Source organism: Siphateles boraxobius, unplaced genomic scaffold, assembly GCF_051911475.1.
Source record: "Siphateles boraxobius isolate OS27281-9 unplaced genomic scaffold, OSU_SipBor_1 77, whole genome shotgun sequence".
Lineage (NCBI taxonomy): Eukaryota > Metazoa > Chordata > Actinopteri > Cypriniformes > Leuciscidae > Siphateles > Siphateles boraxobius.
In genome coordinates, this window is record NW_027509205.1 from 12,620,481 (window position 1) to 12,639,892 (window position 19,412).

The 19,412-nt window shown below is 39.6% G+C and overlaps 2 protein-coding genes across 13 annotated transcripts in view; one reads left to right on the forward strand and one right to left on the reverse strand.

Moving 5' to 3' along the window:
* Positions 1-274: 274 nt before the first annotated feature.
* uts2a (urotensin 2, alpha) lies at positions 275-4,286 on the forward strand. Its single transcript, XM_077219172.1, has 4 exons — positions 275-380; positions 3,536-3,649; positions 3,748-3,791; positions 3,901-4,286. Exons 1-4 carry the CDS (start codon positions 275-277, stop codon positions 4,012-4,014), a joined length of 378 nt encoding a protein of 125 aa, XP_077075287.1. The 3' UTR covers positions 4,015-4,286.
* Positions 4,287-6,846: 2,560 nt separating this feature from the next.
* Positions 6,847-19,412, reverse strand: part of camta1a (calmodulin binding transcription activator 1a) — a 502,209-nt gene continuing 489,643 nt past the window's right edge. For 4 of the 12 annotated variants that reach the window (XM_077218052.1, XM_077218053.1, XM_077218057.1 and 1 more), the window contains 11 exons: positions 19,207-19,397; positions 19,011-19,089; positions 18,554-18,905; positions 17,179-17,663; positions 16,530-16,708; positions 15,432-15,675; positions 14,899-14,970; positions 14,713-14,733; positions 13,649-13,848; positions 13,355-13,429; positions 10,820-11,270 (listed from right to left, as the gene is read on the reverse strand). In XM_077218052.1, the coding sequence (XP_077074167.1) occupies positions 11,207-11,270; positions 13,355-13,429; positions 13,649-13,848; positions 14,713-14,733; positions 14,899-14,970; positions 15,432-15,675; positions 16,530-16,708; positions 17,179-17,663; positions 18,554-18,905; positions 19,011-19,089; positions 19,207-19,397 (1,962 nt within the window). In that variant the 3' untranslated portion in view covers positions 10,820-11,206. Of the gene's footprint in view, positions 11,271-13,044; positions 13,099-13,354; positions 13,430-13,648; positions 13,849-14,712; positions 14,734-14,885; positions 14,971-15,431; positions 15,676-16,529; positions 16,709-17,178; positions 17,664-18,553; positions 18,906-19,010; positions 19,090-19,206; positions 19,398-19,412 lie in introns of all 12 variants that reach the window. The other 8 variants (XR_013198260.1, XR_013198263.1, XR_013198259.1 and 5 more) reach the window with 6 other exon arrangements.

Here is a 19,412-nt window from a genome sequence, read left to right on the forward strand (position 1 = left end):
AAAATCATCCCGGTCATAGATGGACATTTGCGCACCTGTGTTCCCCAATTTACAAATTCAGTAAAACAGGCCAATGTGATTTAAAGGTGATAAAGTCACTGTGGATCTGCTGCATATTAACATATTAACTCAACAGGATCCAAATTTTAAAATAAGACTTTCAATAAAAACATTGCATTCATTATGATGAGAGTGGAGTATATAAGATAAGAGACCATCCATCCACTCATTTCACCTAAGGCTGACCTTGGAGGACCTTCATCCTGCAGCAGAGATGATCTGTAACCTGCTTCTGTCCTGCTCTGTCCTCCTGCTGTCCTGCAGTCGTCTGCTAGCGCATCCCGTTACAGACACAGCTGACAGGACGTACAGCGGCCCTGGTGAGTGCATTCACACACAACGTTTCAGATGGGCATATTTTTCCCCCTACATATTTATGGATGTTAAAGACTCTCTCTCTCTCTATATATATATGTGTGTGTGTGTGAGAGTTTATGTATTTGGCACTGTAAGCTTATATAAGATGGCATTTATGGCAAAATACATCAAAATAATGAAGGGATTGGATGTGTGGAATTTGACATCAATAACAGTATAGGTCCTTCTCAAAATATTAGCATATTGTGATAAAGTTCATTATTTTCCATAATGTAATGATAAAAATTAAACTTTCATATATTTTAGATTCATTGCACACCAACTGAAATATTTCAGGTCTTTTATTGTTTTATTACTGATGATTTTGGCATACAGCTCATGAAAACCCAAAATCCTATCTAAAAAAATTAGCATATTTCTTCCGACCAATAAAAGAAGTGTTTTTAATACAAAAAAAGTCAACCTTCAAATAATTATGTTCAGTTATGCACTCAATACTTGGTCGGGAATCCTTTTGCAGAAATGACTGCTTCAATGCGGCGTGGCATGGAGGCAATCAGCCTGTGGCACTGCTGAGGTGTTATGGAGGCCCAGGATGCTTCGATAGCGGCCTTAAGCTCATCCAGAGTGTTGGGTCTTGCGTCTCTCAACTTTCTCTTCACAATATCCCACAGATTCTCTATGGGGTTCAGGTCAGGAGAGTTGGCAGGCCAATTGAGCACAGTAATACCATGGTCAGTAAACCATTTACCAGTGGTTTTGGCACTGTGAGCAGGTGCCAGGTCGTGCTGAAAAATGAAATCTTCATCTCCATAAAGCTTTTCAGCAGATGGAAGCATGAAGTGCTCCAAAATCTCCTGATAGCTAGCTGCATTGACCCTGCCTGATAAAACACAGTGGACCAACACCAGCAGCTGACATGGCACCCCAGACCATCACTGACTGTGGGTACTTGACACTGGACTTCAGGCATTTTGGCATTTCCTTCTCCCCAGTCTTCCTCCAGACTCTGGCACCTTGATTTGCGAATGACATGCAGAATTTGCTTTCATCCGGAAAAAGTACTTTGGACCACTGAGCAACAGTCCAGTGCTGCTTCTCTGTAGCCCAGGTCAGGCGCTTCTGCCGCTGTTTCTGGTTCAAAAGTGGCTTGACCTGGGGAATGCGGCACCTGTAGCCCATTTCCTGCACACGCCTGTGCACGGTGGCTCTGGATGTTTCTACTCCAGACTCAGTCCACTGCTTCCGCAGGTCCCCCAAGGTCTGGAATCGGTCCTTCTCCACAATCTTCCTCAGGGTCCGGTCACCTCTTCTCGTTGTGCAGCGTTTTTTGCCACACTTTTTCCTTCCCACAGACTTCCCACTGAGGTGCCTTGATACAGCACTCTGGGAACAGCCTATTTGTTCAGAAATTTCTTTCTGTGTCTTACCCTCTTGCTTGAGGGTGTCAATGATGGCCTTCTGGACAGCAGTCAGGTCGGCAGTCTTACCCATGATTGCGGTTTTGAGTAATGAAACCGGCTGGGAGTTTTTAAAAGCCTCAGGAATCTTTTGCAGGTGTTTAGAGTTAATTAGTTGATTCAGATGATTAGGTTAATAGCTCGTTTAGAGACCCTTTTCATGATATGCTAATTTTTTGAGATAGGAATTTTGGGTTTTCATGAGCTGTATGCCAAAATCATCAGTATTAAAACAATAAAAGACCTGAAATATTTCAGTTGGTGTGCAATGAATCTAAAATATATGAAAGTTAATTTTTTATGATTACATTATGGAAAATAATGAACTTTATCACAATATGCTAATTTTTTGAGAAGGACCTGTATATATATATATATATATATATATATATATATATAGAGAGAGAGAGAGAGAGAGAGAGAGAGAGAGAGACGAAGTTATGTCGTCACTTTGTAGGCCAAAACGCGGTACTGAGTTAGCATTTTAGCACTTCCGGTTCCCTCGCCCAAAAGTTTATGGGTTTTTTTAATGGGTTTTTGCTAAATCGCCTGAAATAATGTCTGTGGTTAACAAAGCCTCTAAATATTTTCACGTTTTGATCTATGACATAAAACACACCAGTTATAACCTGCTTGTGGGTTTTTTAAACTTTATTGTGTCTGCTTGTGGTTTTTTAAACTTTAGCCTATATAGGCTTCAAAATGTATACATTTTGGATTAACTTTGAAGATTATCTTGATAGACAAAACGTGTAAGGGTCACAACTCTTTGTTGAACACAGATCTTATTTTTTGCGATTTTCCAAGTCTATGGGGAAAATGCATAGGCTAGCTTTTTGATCGAGGGAACCCATGCGCTGCTAACTTCCGAGTTGTCCTACAAAGTGACGTCATAACTTCGGCACTTTCTCTCTCTATATATAGACAGGCTTTTTTAATTACCTATTTAATAATCTATGCATGCTTTTATTATGTTTAGGTGAATTTTATTTAATGCAGTTAACATTGTTTTTGTCCGCTGTATGTGGCATTCTCAGAATAGTCAAATTTGTTTTTGTTGGAAACAATGCACTGATATAAAGCACAGCAACTCAGATTAGGGTCGTACTGTACATTATGTTACAGATATTATATAGCCTATATATATATATATATATATATATATATATATATATAGCGTTTTTTCTCTTCACAATAGGAAGTTAGCGGCGCATGGGTTCCCTCGATCAAAAAGCTAGCCTATGCATTTTCCCCATAGACTTGGAAAATCGCAGGTATTGTGTAGATACCTGTTTTACATTGTGCTAATTTAAAAAAAAAAAACTGCATCCAATTGCAGCTGTAATTAATTTCTGTAAACTGATCTATAATTACACTGTTGATCCTTTCACTACCTCTTAACCCACACTACATATACCTACATATACCAACCTAGATATACCACCAAACCTGTCCCTAACCGTACCCCTATCCCACCTCAAGAGCAGCAAAAGTGTTCATTAACAATGACGCAACACATCATTAACACAATAAGTACATAGTACCCAACTATTTTTTTGATGCAAGTAGTACTTTAAGGCACCTTATATAAAGTGTGACCCAAAAAGGAAACATTAATTTTGTAATGCTGGTGCTAAATAGCAATACATGCAAAATGGCTCTAGCTGATGAAATCTGCTGTCTGATTGCTGCTATAGATTCAGGGGAGTTGGCCGGAGTCATCAGCCCAGATGATTTGACTGTCTCTGCTCTCAATGATCTCCTGCAGAGGGCAGCAGTCGTAGGATATCCCCCGCTGCTCAGCAGAGAGAGTGAGGCTCACTCATCTCACACAGACCTTACATCACAAAAGCTATCTTTCAATGTTACAGAAGATGAAAAACAAATGCTCATGCTGTTCCTTTCACAGGTACCAAAATGTCTGGACAGATTCCTAAAGAGGCTCTAAGAGAGGTAAAGGAAATAACAGTCTCTTCACTTGTAAATAATGCTGTGTTCATGTGCATTATCCTGGTTATATTACATTTACATGCAAATATGTGACCAACATCTTTCTCCTAAGTTTCTGTCAGATAAACCGTTTCGCCTCATCCCTCCCAGCGGACTGTGGGGAAGCAGGGGACAGTTCAGGAAGAGAGGTGGCAATGCAGACTGCTTCTGGAAATACTGTGTTTGAGCCTTTCATCACATACTGAACAGAGGGACGGGGCTTTTATGGACTCGCACACACATATATAATACAGTGAAAAAATCATACACGACACAATTACAAACAAATGCGTAAAACAGTTGTAAACCACTAACATGTAAAATATCTGGGAATTTTTTTCTACATATCTTCAGCTTTTAATGCTGGAATATTTGGAATCAGGGCCAATACCATAGAAGAGACCACAGCTCTATATTTTAAAACATATAACTCTAAATAAATGCAAAAATAAAAAAATAAAAAGCCTCCATTCTTTGTCCACAGTCCATAATGTTCTTCCCATTTAAAAAAAAATTAAATATAGAGTTCACATTAGTACATTTTGCAGCTCCTTTTATTTCTCATCTTACAATGAGTTCTTTATACAGAGAGCATGTATGCAGAATTGCAGATGAGATTTGAGTGTAAACCTGATAGCTTTTCAAGTATTTTCATGACAGATGAATTCCTCCAACTATTCTTCAACCTCGGAGGCTGGACATCCACTTAGCTGGGGAGGACAAACGGTATCGAGATGCATCTACGGACTTACTGAACACACACAAAAAAGAAAAAGACAAACCAAAGACTGAGCTACTGTATGATATGTGTTAAACATCACTTGTCACTTTTAGTATATTCACATAAAATGTATAAAAAACACACACTTGTATTATGTTTATGAGAACAGCAGATTCGTGGTTGTTTGATTACCTGCTGTGGACTCTTGATGGTAAGGGTCTATGTATTGATACTCCTAGACGTGGAAGGTCTCTCTTCTCCAAATCTTCAGTATTAGGCCAGAGAACCTCAGAAGAGCCCATCAGCTCTGTGTCCTGTCCTTCCTGCTCATTCACTGGAGTCATCGCTCTGAGGAGCTCTATCATCTAACAGCACCCACACAAGCAGCAGTTCAAACAAAACTCATGAATGAGACATTTCTCAGAAATCAGTACAGAAGTTCCTTCACCTCTCTGAGTGTGTCAGTGTGAACAGGCTGAGTGTCACTCCACCAGACACACAGCAGCAACAGACCGAGAGACATGCAGAACGTCCTCTTCATTATATCTGTAAAACAGAGGGGTCTCAAAAACCTCATCATCACGAGTCAAGGAATTAGCCTTAAAGGGATAGTTCGCCCAAAAATGAAAATTCTGTCATCATTTCCTCAACCTTACAAACAGTTTGGGGCACCATTGACTTCCATAGTATTTTTTTTTCCATACCATGGAAGTCAATGGTGACCCATAACAATCTGGTTACTGACATTCTTCAAAATATCTTCTTTTGAGTGCAGCAGAACAAAGAAATTCATACAGGTTTGGAACAACTTGAGGGTGGGTAAATGATGACAGAATTAAAATTTTGGGGTGAACTATCCCTCAATAAACAAACAAATAATGATATTATTAAACGGTATTATGAAAATATAATATTATTTATAAATACTGATATGACATATTGCTTATTATAAATAATAATCATTATATAATATTAAATATGAATAAAAATTAGTCATTAATAGTTGTATTAATATAGAATTAGTTGCTATACATATTAATAATGCAATACATATTGCTTATTATAAACAATAATACAATATTAAATATAAAACACGTACTTTATAGAACCTTAATACAATCTTATTAGCTATTAATTTCTACAAAAAAGGTTTAATGGGGTTATATATAGAACGCTATAGGGTTTTTGAATAAATTTTAAACACTTTATGCCCAAAAGGTTATATATAAGGAGAAATGTGTTAAATGATCACATTATGCTTTCATGTTTAAAATGTTTTTTAGTAAGAAGGTATGTTTATACAATTTTATTAAATAAAAATGTATTAAAACAAAATCACTTAATTAAAACTAAATCTATGATCCCATGGTAGAAACCCCTAAAAGGTTCTACAAAATATTTAAAGTTTCTTTTATATTTAAAAAATATAAGGGTCTTTAAAATTTCTATCATAATTGGCGAGAGGCTCTTAATACATTACATATAGCCTACATTGTATATGTATGCTGTATACTAAACAGATAATGCAAAAACTTAATGCTTGCAAAAGCAAGCACATCAGAACAGAATTAAATGATATAAGGGTCAAAAATAAAAGCCTTTTTTCCTTACCTGAGTAGCCTTCCGTGATTCCCAGATTGTTCTTGTTGTGCAGAAAACAGCGCTATAGTGAGGTGAAGAAATCTTCACAATTTATATCCTGACCAATAACCACGTGTTTGGATTCCAGAGGGCAGTTACCTGGCCCATAAACCCTGCCAGTAACTGACCCAATCACTGTCCCCTGTTCTATCGCCAATATTAAAAGCTAAAAATGCCTCTTCAGCACAAGCACAAATGCACACACAGTAGCCATTTCCTGTTATCATAAACTATTATTCCCATAAAGTGACCACAATTCCTGATCACACAAAACAACTGACCTTAACTAACCATTAGTTTAATCACTGACTCTGAATATAAGTCCAAGGACAACCAATAACTCTAAAATTTACTGTATGACCTTTCACCAATTCATGAAAATTGATTCAATGAACATGAACGCAATCATTTGTACCTAAAACTGTCATATCATCCTCACTTAATGACAGCATGCAGTGTGTTGCAGTGACCTACAGATGGCCCAACTGAGCCAACAAATCAATTCAACCTGAAGACAAGGTTTAAGCCTAGTGCCATTTGAACTGAAAGCAACTTGCACTGGCATATATCTGAAAATATGTCAGTGCTATTATTTTGTCTCAAGATGCACACCAGTAATGCCCCCGAGTGCTTTTTATTGAAAAGACACTAAAAAACTTTTTAAGTTTTTCCCCTTTTATTATTTTACAGCAGAGAGAATATAAAGCATTCAGAAAACATCTTTCATTATTTAAGGGCAATTCAAAACATTTTGCATGGCTTCAGCAGCTGAATTCTCTTTTTTAACATATCCATCGATTCAGTGACTCTTTAACATGCACAATTACAAAAATAAATTGCTCAAACCAGGGAGAAGGAAGAAAAACAAAGACATTTAAAAACGAAGAAAAAAAAATAGGGGTAGGAAGGGAGAGGGCTACATAATCGGGAAAGACAGAGAAAGACATCTAGAGAGGAGAGGAAAAGTAGATCTAACACTAGTTTAACATGCAAAGTGTAGAGAGCCCCAAGTGTAGCTTGTAATAAAGGCAGGGCCGTTATTTTCTGGGTTTGAAAGGGATGAAAACGTGCAGCTCCATGAAGGGTGTCGCATAAGCACTGTCCTTAAACTACTGCATTCTAATCTCACAATACTGGCATTTGCATAAGAGTTAGTCAGCTACGCGTGTCCAACAGATCGCTGTCCCCATTAGGTCTACAGGTCTTCACTTCAGGAATTGCTTATTGCTCTGTGTCCATGAATGGTGGGATGTTTGTTTCCCTTTTCTAAAGAATGCATGCGCAGGAAAGTGGGTGACGCGACAAACAAAAGTGATGATGAGGTATCTTCTGTGGGCTGAGCTGTGATACCGTTAAAGCTGAAGCAGAGTTGTCAAAATGAACCCGTATGCGACCAGATGAGGTTATAGTCTGGCGTTTATAAATTACAGCTATGGCTATAATAACGTGATGATGATGATGAATCGATCTGAGCAGCACTTTTTCATTATTGTGATACAGTAGCTATATCCACGGCAGTGTGTTTATACTACAGGATCCGGAGAAGCTGCATTGAACTGAAACATCCATGCGTATTTACACAAGCATCAGACGCATTCGTGCAGACCTGCTCCATTCGAACGGGCTTGATCACTCTTATTCTTATACAACACCAGTCAGAGCGGCTCTTTTGACAAATCGGTTTTTAGGGACCCAAGGTACGCCAACTCAGCTCACATGGTTGTTTTAAAAAAAGGTGAACAGCATGACATGTTCAGAATCACAGTAATTTGATCAGGACAGTGTGGCTCGTTTCCCAATAAGCAGCAACTAATTCTCAAGTGACCTGCTCTACTTCCCCTTTTCTCCAGTTTGGCACCTGAGTTAAGATACAAAAGTGAACCCGTCAGATTCACAGCCGAGGTTTCAACTGCACTAGTGCCATGGACACTTTAACGTGGATATGGACACAGTTCTGTGGCGCGTGTTTCTATATGAGGTACACACGTTTTTTTTCTCTCTCTTTTACCTGTTTCTGTTGCGGAGTCGTTTAAGAAATGGGAATATAAATGGAAAGTTGAGTGAAACTGAATTCGATGCCATTTAAAACGAAACTTGAAGCCAAATTCTACTTGATAAAAAAAATTCATGCTGCCCCTGTAAATATGAGTACTGACAGTTTGCCAGTTGTTTTGACTGTGTACAGTAAAGTTACGTTTCGTAGCCATATCGGTCTGTTAGAAGTTCTGCAACCCATGAAACCAGCTGCTTTACAGAACAGTATTTCTTCAACAAGTCTACCTGACTACCAAATCTACAAAAATAAGCATGCTTTGGGTGCTGTTTCAGCAACCCGGTTATCTATGTTACCCATGCAAGCATAATAAGACTCGAGTTGCCACCGCAGTGCATCAGCTGACAACCTAAACTGCTACCGGAATGATGAATGAAAGAACCAGCCGGACTGAAATCTGCAGTCCTCGGGGGTTCATCTGGCAGTTCCAATAGAGGACGTGAGTTATGACGAAGCCATAAATTCCTGGTGCGTTAAAAATGAAATACATGAAGAAAGTACAGACAAAGGAACAAGTAACGCAAAGAAAAATAAAAACGAACAGACTATAATTCACTTCTCGCTAATGCCAGTCCCTTGCAAACCTCACATGCAGACTGACTGACACGGCTCGCTGGATTTAGAATATGATCAGGCACTTCCAACATAAGCACTCTGAAGAAAACATTTACATATCAATCTCTTGAACAGAGACGCATATACAAAATATGACAAAAATCATTTTGACATGAGGGGGGAACTGAAATATACACATTTTAGTGCATTAGAAATCGTTTTCAGGAGTGTTTTCACATACTTCTTCCATGGCGACACCTGCTGTTGAAAGTTACGTCCCTGCAACACTGGTGAAATTGGTTGATCTTTGGAGGTCTATCAGGCCCTTGACGCCAACGTTTTAGCACCAAAAGAATCCCGTCTACATGCATAACAGAGAACCTAATCTTTCAGTCAGTGTAGCAGTGTGGATTTCTAAACAGGTTGTGTCATAATTTAAGCTTCTACAGTGTGTCTTTACTGTCAACTCACAGGGATTCTTGCACATCTTCTTGAACTAGACTGTCAGAATGTTACACTTCAAACTGCATAATGCTGCCATAAGGTCAACTACCTCTGCATTCATAACAGAAAAGCATATTTTACATCGTTTCACTGACATAGTACAAAAGTGTTTGGGCTTATGAAAAACAAAACAAACAAATCTACAAATAAACCAAATTGGATATGTGATACACTTAAAGATCCTTCCTGAAATACACCATAATTCTTGACTGACTGTGTTCATGGGTTATGCATATTGAATGCAAGTGAATCTGATCACGTTTTACCATGTGATTATCTGTTCAGCAATGATTTTCTTCCTTTAAGCAGTAGCATTCACATTACTTGGCACCGTTGGCAAAAAGATTCTTGGTAGCCCCGAAAAAACAAACTGATGTAAACATAACCGAATGATCATTTTGCCTTTTCTCCTACCTCATAAATAGAATTTTTCATAATTGCAGGAAAGTCATGCTTTAGCAAAATGTTCTTCTCAAGAACATTCAAAGTAAAATAAAATACTCTTATAGTGAAATAGTTTTACAGAGCATAGCCACTAATGCTTTTGAACTCTTTTTTTTGTATCTTTGTTCGTTTTTGTCATGCACATACAGTAGCTTGACTTTATCCCAGGTATTTACACTATGTACAATCGATACAACCATACTTCTTAGGCATTCAAACAAAACTATACAAATATTTAGATTTTAATGCTAATCTGTTTTGATCCCTTTCAATGAGTAAAATAATATATTTCTAAAATACAATCCTGCTTAGATAAATGTTTAACTTTGCGTACCGGCAGCCTTCTTTATGTACAGGAACCGCTCAGTTGTCAAAAATATGGATTTGTCTAACCCCGGGTCTGGAGACCCTCAAAGTATGTCAAAGATATCAAGGCAATGTATGTAAGTTTCTCTTAAACAGCTTTAGAAAACCCCGGAAGTTGATTTTCAACCGAACAAAAGCTTTGCCAATGTCTATTTAACATTGGATTAACAAAAGAAAACGTATTACAAACTTGCCAATAGTAAATGATGGGCAGAGGTGATGACATTTGGTGTCTCCAGTACATGAATGGAGTTGAAAACAATACAAACGAAAAGACTGTGGCCTAGTTTCAAGCATGTGTAAGACAAGATCTGCCTGGAGCGAGCCGTTGTCTCGCTGACGTGTGTGGCTGAATATCATCAATCTGAAAATAGTTGTTGACTAAAATTGTATGTACTTCTTGTTGGCAAAATAAAATCAGCATGACATCACCCAAGCCTGCTCGTTTACCTCTTACATTCGTTAGCAACCCGTTCCCCTTGTAGCAAAGAGAAGACGGGCAACTGTAAGGGACAGACTGGAAGAAGTTTCTGATGAATACGTCTGGCTGTACAAAAACTAATTCATGAATTTTACATAATTTTTGGTAACAATTTTACCCTCCAAACACATCTTGTCATCTTTTTGAAAACTACGAAATACACTCGGAACAGGTCCGGCCATGTTTCTGTGTCGACGCCATATTTTGTCACCATCTTTCTCTTTTCGTTTCTTTTTTCTTTACGAGCCACTGCAGAGCATGACTTCCAATCTTCCATCCATTCTCTTTTTTTCCCTTTTCAAACGAAACATTTCAATGCTCATCCAAAATGACAAATCAATCCATTAAAAAGTGCAAAAAATGCCACGAAGCAAATGTACTTCCTCATAAAACAACGTCCTTTGAGTTTGTTTTGATCAAAAGCAGTTGCCTCTTTTCTTCATAAAAGAAACATAGAAGGAATAAAGAGATATGAAAAAACGCAGTTGTTTAGTAGCCGAAGTATCAGTCATAAAGTAGTAGTAAGAGTTGCAGTGTTCTTGCGATTTTTCCCCTCTTGTAAAACGTCTCTGGTTGAAACAGAAAAACTGAAAGGAAGAGTCTGGAGAGTAATGTCACATTGTGAGGGGGCTCTTCTGGACGCCCTCATGTTCCCTGGCCTTTCTCAATTCTCTCACTCTGAAATAACAAACAAACAAACAAACAGACAGACATTAAGGTACACAGGTTCAAAATCTCACATCTCATTTTAGCATTTATCTCAGGGAGCAGAGAATATCAAATCAAACTGTGGTCAAAGAGGTATAGTTTCTTTCTTTCATGAAACACAAAAGCAGATCTTTATCAGAATGTCCAAGCTGCTCCTTTCTATACAATGAAAATGAATGGCTGTCCCTGCTCATCATATATTGTATGGAAATAACACAGATGGACATTCTTCCAAACAACTACTTTTGTGTTCCACCCAAAAAAAAAAAGAAAAAAAAGAAAAAAGAAAGTCATACAGCCTTGGAACAAATTGAGGGTGAGTACAGGACAGTTTTGTTGGGCAAACTATTCCTTTAAACTGAAAAGAAAACTTTAAGAAAACCTTTTTAAATCTTTAAGTATGCAACCAGCACAGTGTAAAAGATATTGTTGAACACCGATTGTTACGAGATTGCGTGGTTTATGTGGAACACTTAACCAGCTTAAAGATGCATCTACATAAGACACTACACTACAGTTCAAAGGTTTGGGAACAGTACGATTTTTTTCTTCATGTTTTTGAGTTCCTATGTTCAACATGGCTGCATTTATTGGATCAAAAATACAGCAAAAATAATAATATTGTGAAATGCAAAATGTAATTTATTCCTGTGTTGGCAAAGCTGAATATTCAGCATCATTACTCCAGTCTTCACTGTCACATGATCCGTCAGAAATCATTCTAATATGCTGATCTGCTGCTCAAGAAACATTTCTTCTTCTTATTATTATTATTATCATCAATGTTGAAAACAATTATGCTGCTAGTAACATCATAAATGTATTTACTGTTCAAAGGTTTGGGGTCTGTATGATTTTTAAAGTAATTAATACTTCTATTTAGTGAATTTCTATATCACTTGTATGAAAGAACACTGTTCTTGTGCTCTGTGCAAAAGTTCTCTCAGATCTTCACTGACAATTTGCCCCATTTTCTTCATTGCCTCACCTTGTAAGTTTCTGCTTTAAGTAGATATTTAGGACAAAAAGCTTAAAATAGTCTGCATTTCATTTAATACTAAACCAGTCTGACAAAAAAAGTTTTCTGCTGTCTGATGATTATTCTGTCTACTTCGTTTTGAAACACATCAAACGTATAATAAAATACGAGCAACTTTGTTTTTGTACTGTTTTGCTTTTTTTGTACAAAGATATGTTATCTACAATCAAACAATTAAACAGAGATAGACAGTTCCCACTGCAGCATGTGCAATAAAACAGGCTTTAGTCAGAACCAAAACACAAGCCAGAGAGGCAGACAGTTTTCTCTGGGTCACATATTTCCCAGCATGCCTCATGGTCAAAGAGCAAGACTCATCATCAACACCATCATCATCTCCATGCAACGTTGTTTACACCAAACAACCTTCAATTCTTCCGTCTATCTTATCTTTTCATCTTTACAAATGCATGAAGTAAAGGAAACTTAAATAATCTAGACAGGAGAAAAAGGTGCTTGTTTAATGCAGCATCTCAGTGGTTAGTGTAAAGCAAGACAACTGATATCCTGAAGCCGATCATATGCTGAGGCCCTTGATCTCGGTCATCTGTGCGTCCAGTTGGTAGCTGTCATGCAAGCAGGCATCAAGCAACGGTGATGAGGAGGGCAAGGAGGAGCAAGAGAGGATGGGGGGAGGGTCTTTGTGCATGTGTGTGTGTGACGAACGAGAGGGAGAGAGATACAGTAAAAAAAAGGGAGACATACTGAATCGCTGAGGCTGCACTCACCCGCTTGAATAGTCTATGGTCCATCAAGGGGCTTTGCATTAACAGCAAAACAACACCAGACAGCTATTAGCACACAGCAGATATGATGATGATTGAGGTGGAGGGGGGGGGGGGGAAGGAGGAGCACCTCTCACTAAACCAGTCATGATTAATGAATCACACTTTCAAAGATTTCTGTTAGTTCTGTTAGTATCTGTAATAAGTTCACCAAAAAAAAGGGGCGTCACATTTGTATTTGAATCAGGAGTGTTTCAGGTAGCGGATGAATGGTGCTGGTGAGAGAATACCTGTGGCGGCAGCGGCGGAGGAACTTCATGATCTTGCGGGCGGCCTGATCTTGCCTCTTAGTGAGAAGACTGCTTCTGAAACACAAAAGTCGCTTTTAAACACATTTAATTTGGCATATTACATCTTGTCCATGAATAAAATATCTCGCAGGGCGAAGCTCAGAACAGTATGCCACTTGGAACAGATTCATAAGTGCTATTGGCTGACTACATAATATCAAACAACAGTTGGAATCAGATTTGGACAGTCTTTACGAGGAAGCGTTTTATCTCGGGGTGGTGTATGGGTGCTACCTGAGCTTTTGCTGGACCAGTGCCGCGGTGGCTGCTCTGCGGTGGGGTCTCAGCCGGCCAAACTCCTTGTAGCTGCGGTAACACTGCTGGATCAGCACGGCTGCCCGCCGGCTCTGCTGGAACTTTTTCTGCTCGTGGTAGCTTCGGAACTTACTCTGGATAAGGATGGCGGCCTGCGTCATCTTCTTATAAAGTGCATACTGATACACAAACACACATTTTCAAGACATTAATGACAAAAAAGTAATTGCACCCTATTTGACTCACATTGGCCACACACACACTGCAAAAGTTTAGGAAGAGAAAACCGTATTTAAAGGGATAGTTCACCCAACAGTGAAAATTCTGTCATCCTTTACTCACCTTCATGTTGTTTCAAACCTGTATGTATTTCTTTTTTTTTCTGCTCGACAAGTTGCATGTTTCCAAACATTTTAAAGCCCAGGACCACCAAAAACAACCCCCTTAGTAAAATATAAAGGCAGCTATATATTTTCAGCCCTTTATCCAGTGTGAGATAAAAAGCGTGACATAAAGTTTGCTAAATTAAATGGGCTTTTATATTGTTACCGTACTGAAGCCAATGTAAATGACTAAAATATGATCTAGAAACTATTGACTTTGTATTAAGTTCTACCCATTGTTTTGTAATGTTAGATGCATAAACTAAAGAAAAACATTTTTAATTCAATTCAAATGTATTTTTATTGTGCCTTTGACAACGAATATTGTCCTAGAGCAGATTTACAGTAAACAGTGGCATCTCTAAAATACATTTTTTAAAATGCAACATTTTTTTCCAGTGAAATTTTCACTAAATCCCACTTGCAGACTACTGAGGGTCTCCAGACTCAATTTAAAAACCCCTGGTCTAGCGAGATCTGTCTCTTTGGTCAGCACAGTGTGGTGTCCCTTGCAAGTAATGTGCAGAGAAGCATACAGTACTTGTGTCAAATGTGTGAAGGACAGTGTATAAGTGGCCATTGCTATTGAATCAATTTTAATTTTCTCCAGTCCAAAAAAAATCTGCTTTAAATAATGCATGAACAATGAAAAAAAGTTACCTTCAAGGCTATCCATGTTAGCTTGTAAAAGAAAAAAAAGAAAGATTTGTCATGAATGTGACCTTGCTGTTGATGTTGCTCTGAAAGCTTATAATTGACTCAATTGCATTTGCTGGAACTTGACGCATTAACCAGACATCCAGCAAAGGTTGACAAAGTCAATGTCAGAGCACCTTAAAGGATTACCTGCTTGTACTTCCTGTAACAGCGCTGAATGACAGCGGTGGCTACTTCCTGTTGCTCGCGCAGTGGGCGTCCCTGCAGGGAGAGAAGGAAAAGGGTTGGTTTGAGGAGTGGGAAACACATGGAGAACGGCCACTAGGCTGTTCACTTGCAGGAGAATGAAAGTCATAGAGAAAAGACGCCCTTCTTGCTTAGGTGCAGCTGGTGATGAGAGACCAGATGCCTCTGAGCACAAGCCGTCAGTTTGGCCAGCTGGTGAATCTTTGTGGAAACTCATTACAGGCAGCCACAGGAGGCAGCAATTGCTCTTTATAAGCCAGGCCATGCACTGGTTAAGCCACCTTACCCATGCTGTAGCTGTGGGGACTGACTACTCTGTGTCTGTGTGTTAATGGAATCAAAAGGAAGGATAAAGCAGGAAGGAGACAGAGGGTGTCCCACGTTTGTTCCTACCAATACCTGTGCACAGATGTTTACATCCTGTCTCTATTCACACATAAACACAAGCGCGTGGCACCCGAGCCACTGGCCTGTACCTTGTACTTGCGGAAAGCGGTCTGCACCAGCCGTGCGGCTTCGTAGAGCTCCCTCTGCTCGGGGTCCGTCAATGTGAGCTGGGCTAGCTCTCTTTCCACTTTGCTGTTGGAGGCTCTAAGAAACTCACTCCACTCAGCTGGAGCAGGCAAGGTCGGCTTCTCAAACGGGCCCTCACGCATGGGCGAGTTACCCGGGCTCAGGCTAGGGTTGGAGGGAGGGGTCAGGGGTTCACTGTATATGGGACTGCACAGAAACAAAACAGGCATATACATGTATGAAGTTAGCAGTGCTAAGGCATAGATTTTGTTTTTCCTTTAAACGATTCTTTCAGGGTGGGAAATTAACACCCGCCACTAGGCAAACGCAGGTAACATCAGAACATCTCATCTTCATCATGCTCTGCACTTAAAATATATATTAAGAATGTGAATGCACTATAAGCTCACATTTGCGCAATAATATTTTTCGCTGCTATACAGCCAAATCAACCAAAAAACACTTTTTTTGGGGAAGATACTCACCAAGGCTGCATATATTGGATCAAAAATACAATAAAAATAGTATAAATTGTGATATTATTTTATGATACAAAAGTTTATTTTTTATATTTTAATATATTTTTAAATTTAATTCATTCCTGTCATGGCAAAGCCGAATTTTCAGCAACCATTAATCCATTCTTCATAGTCACATGATCCTTCAGAAATCATTTTAATATACTGATTTAATGTTCAAGGAAAATGTCTTATTATTATCAGTGTTAAAAACATGTTATTAATGTTGAAAACATAAACAGTGCAACAGAAACTTTATTTTTTTGTGTTTTCAAAAAGAGGTATAACTACATCCGTTTTCACTCAGTTAACTTAGTTATTTTAAAGTGGACTCTCTGAAAAAAGGATGTTAATGCTGTATTGCTATATATCTGAAATATGTCTTAACTGAAAAAAAAAAGTTTTGTAAAAATTTGGAATAGCTGGTAAAATTCTGCATTCACCAGCCACTGTGTTTGGGCAAAAAAGTAAATTTCCCACCCTGGTCGTGCATTTCAGTACATATGTATATTAAAATATGCGTTTTGAAAGCCGTTGGCTAACCTCAAGTGGATGATGCTGGGCAGGTGTTCAACGTCTCCCAGGTAACTGGCCAGCCAGCTCATGGTGTTGGTGAGGCCACTGTTGTCCAGAGGAACAGACTCCACGGTTGGAAAATGTTCCCGCTTGATGCGCTCCGGAGTGGCCTCAATAATGTGCTCCGCCAGGCTCATCATATTCGCCTGTGAGGCGCACAAACAAGCAAAAACAAACACATGCATTCAATGCTACACAAGCACTGACTTTCTAGTGTGACAAAAAGCACACACACTTGCTAACCCAGCCGATCAATCAAGCACCGGGGTGTTTACTTTGGAGGAACACGCTGCAACAGCCCCTCTATCCCCATAGAGTGACAGAGATGAATGGGGCTGGACTAACTCCTGGCAATAGGAGCAAATCAATGGCAGAAGTGTATTATGTGGTGACGAAGGTCTGTGCTGTGACCGCGGCTCTCTAGCGCTTATTTCAAATGTCAGCAGGACGGATGGTGCTCTATCTACCCCTTGGCCTCTCAATGCTTGTAGCCGTGTTTGTTTGCTGAGCCTATTTACTGACAAATGCATCAATACAGGTGGGAATGAGGCTGGCTGACTGTGAGTGAGTGCCGCTTAGGGCACTGTGTGAGTTTGTGTATGTGCACTTCTCTCACCTGCAGGTCCTCCATGTGAGAGAGGCAGTCCTGGTTCTCTAGATCCTCCTTGTAAGAAAGCATCTCTGTGTCTACAATCTCCCTCTCTACCATTCCCAGCATGCTGAGGGGTTCGCCACGCTGTCGTAATCGGCTGGCCAACTTCTCCTTCCCTATGCCGCTGATGCCTCCCTTCCTGAGCACCTCTCTAGTGCCCCATTTATGCCCTCCACGGAAAGAGGCCATCTTGGCTTGTGGGATGCCCCCTGTCCCTAAACCCTCCTCAGAGACGCTCTTATCTGGGCTGGATGGGGTGGAGGCGAGGGTCTTAGGGCTGGTTGACAGTTTATGTGTCTGCTGATCCATGTTCAAAGGAACCGACATGGGCTTTTCCAGCTGTGCTTGCACAAGCTCTGGGTTGGGCTTGTGTTTCTTGGCGAGGGGGATTTCCCGCTGGCACTCGTTGCTGTAGTAGCTGGAGGGCTCTGATCTCGGTCTTCTCAAATCTATGCACAAAAGAGAAAGAGAGAGTGAGCTGCACACAGAGGAGAGGACGGAGATGATATTTCCAATATATTTGCTCTGTCTATGAGGTTCTGTTAGTTATAATCAAAAAAATAAATAAGATAGAATTAGATTGTGCAGCAAGTACTGCTCATTGAAGTGAATGCTATAAAGTATTACATTAGGCAAGCAAATCTGCTATAATATTTTCAGTAAAGAAACATTAGTCTGATTTCAAAACATTAATGAGCTACAAGTAGCGCTTTTCAACTAGTAGCCTAGTGAGCTCTCCTAGAACATCTATCAGTCTCATATTTAGTTTTGGAAAATCTGATTCATTTTAGTGAATTGGTTCATACTGCTTATATATATATATACACGCAGATACATAAAAATGATCAAAAGTGACAGTAAAGGCATTTAAAATGTTACAGAAGACTTTCTATTTATCAAAGAATCCTGAAAAAATGCATCGCTGTTTTGACAAAAATGAAGCAGAACAACTGATTTCAACATTGATTATAATAAGAAATATTTCTTGAGCACCAAATCAGCATATTAGAATGATTTCTGAAGGATCAAGAAATACTGAAGACAGTAATTATAAAGCACATATTAATGCCTTACTCTTCATGACCATATTCTAAATCCCTTAATCCTACCCAATTCATACTCAATACCTAAACTTAACAACTACCTTACTAAGTATTAATAAGCAGTAATTAGGAGTTTATTCAGGCAAAAGTTGTAGTTAATCATTGGTTAATAGTGAGAATTGGACCCTAATCTAAATTGTGACCATAAGAAAATGCCCCCTTAAATAGCTTTAAAGCAATTAGCAACTTTTTGTTACTATCTTGCAATATAACTAACTAACTTTAGAGGTTCTCACCAGGGTTCTGGTTGGTGCAAGGTGTTGTAGTAGTGGTGGTAGTACCGGTGCTCTGCCCACTGGGGGTCACCATACTGTCGCTGCCCCAGCTGACCATCCAGCTGTTGGAGGTGGGGATGTCAGGGTTGGGAGAGAAAGACATGCTGGAGGTAGGGGGTAAGGAGGACGGGGTCTGCTGCTGCTGTTCCTCCCTCTGGAGCTGCTCCAGACACTCCGCCAGCTTGGTGTGGCCACGGGAGCGGGCGATGGAGAGGGGCAGGCGGCCTAGAGAGTCTGGGATTGCTAATGCTCTCCGGTCCCACTTGTACAAGACCACTGCTGCCTCCAGATGACCCAAAGCACAAGCCCACATCTACAACAAGGGAACAGAGTAAAAAGAGGAGTAAGAAAAGCAAAGACGGTGCAATGGAGTTGTCAAATGCACCAAAGTTCAATTCAAATTGCTTGAGGGACATACCAGTGGAGTGCAAGAGAAGTGATCCACGTTGAGAGGGTCGACCTCAAGTTCCAGATCAATGCTGTCTGCATGCTTCGTGCTAGAAAAGATAATACCATTTCTCATGGTTAGCAATGACAGAGGAAATAACACAAAAACATATTTACATACAGATGTACAGTAGACAGATCTGATTGCTCTTATCGCTTTAACTCACCGCCATTTGATGAGAGTCTGGATGAGGGTGGCGTAGCCTTGGCCTGCAGCAAGGTGTAGCAAGGTCATGCCCCTGAAGGTCTTTGAGTGAATCAGGTGTTTGGATTTGGCCCAGCAGGCCCTGTTCATCATCTTCTCACAAACAACCACCACACGACTCTCAAAAGAGCTTCCTGCCTGTCCCGAGATACACTGCAGGAAAAAATT

Excerpts from the sequence above, each read along its gene's own strand:
- uts2a (XM_077219172.1), top strand. The coding sequence starts at position 275 with ATGATCTGTAACCTGCTTCTGTCCTGCTCTGTCCTCCTGCTGTCCTGC. Across the intron at positions 3,650-3,747 it reads CCCGCTGCTCAGCAGAGAGA|GTACCAAAATGTCTGGACAG; the intron begins GTGAGGCTCACT and ends TTCCTTTCACAG. Across the intron at positions 3,792-3,900 it reads CTAAAGAGGCTCTAAGAGAG|TTTCTGTCAGATAAACCGTT; the intron begins GTAAAGGAAATA and ends CTTTCTCCTAAG.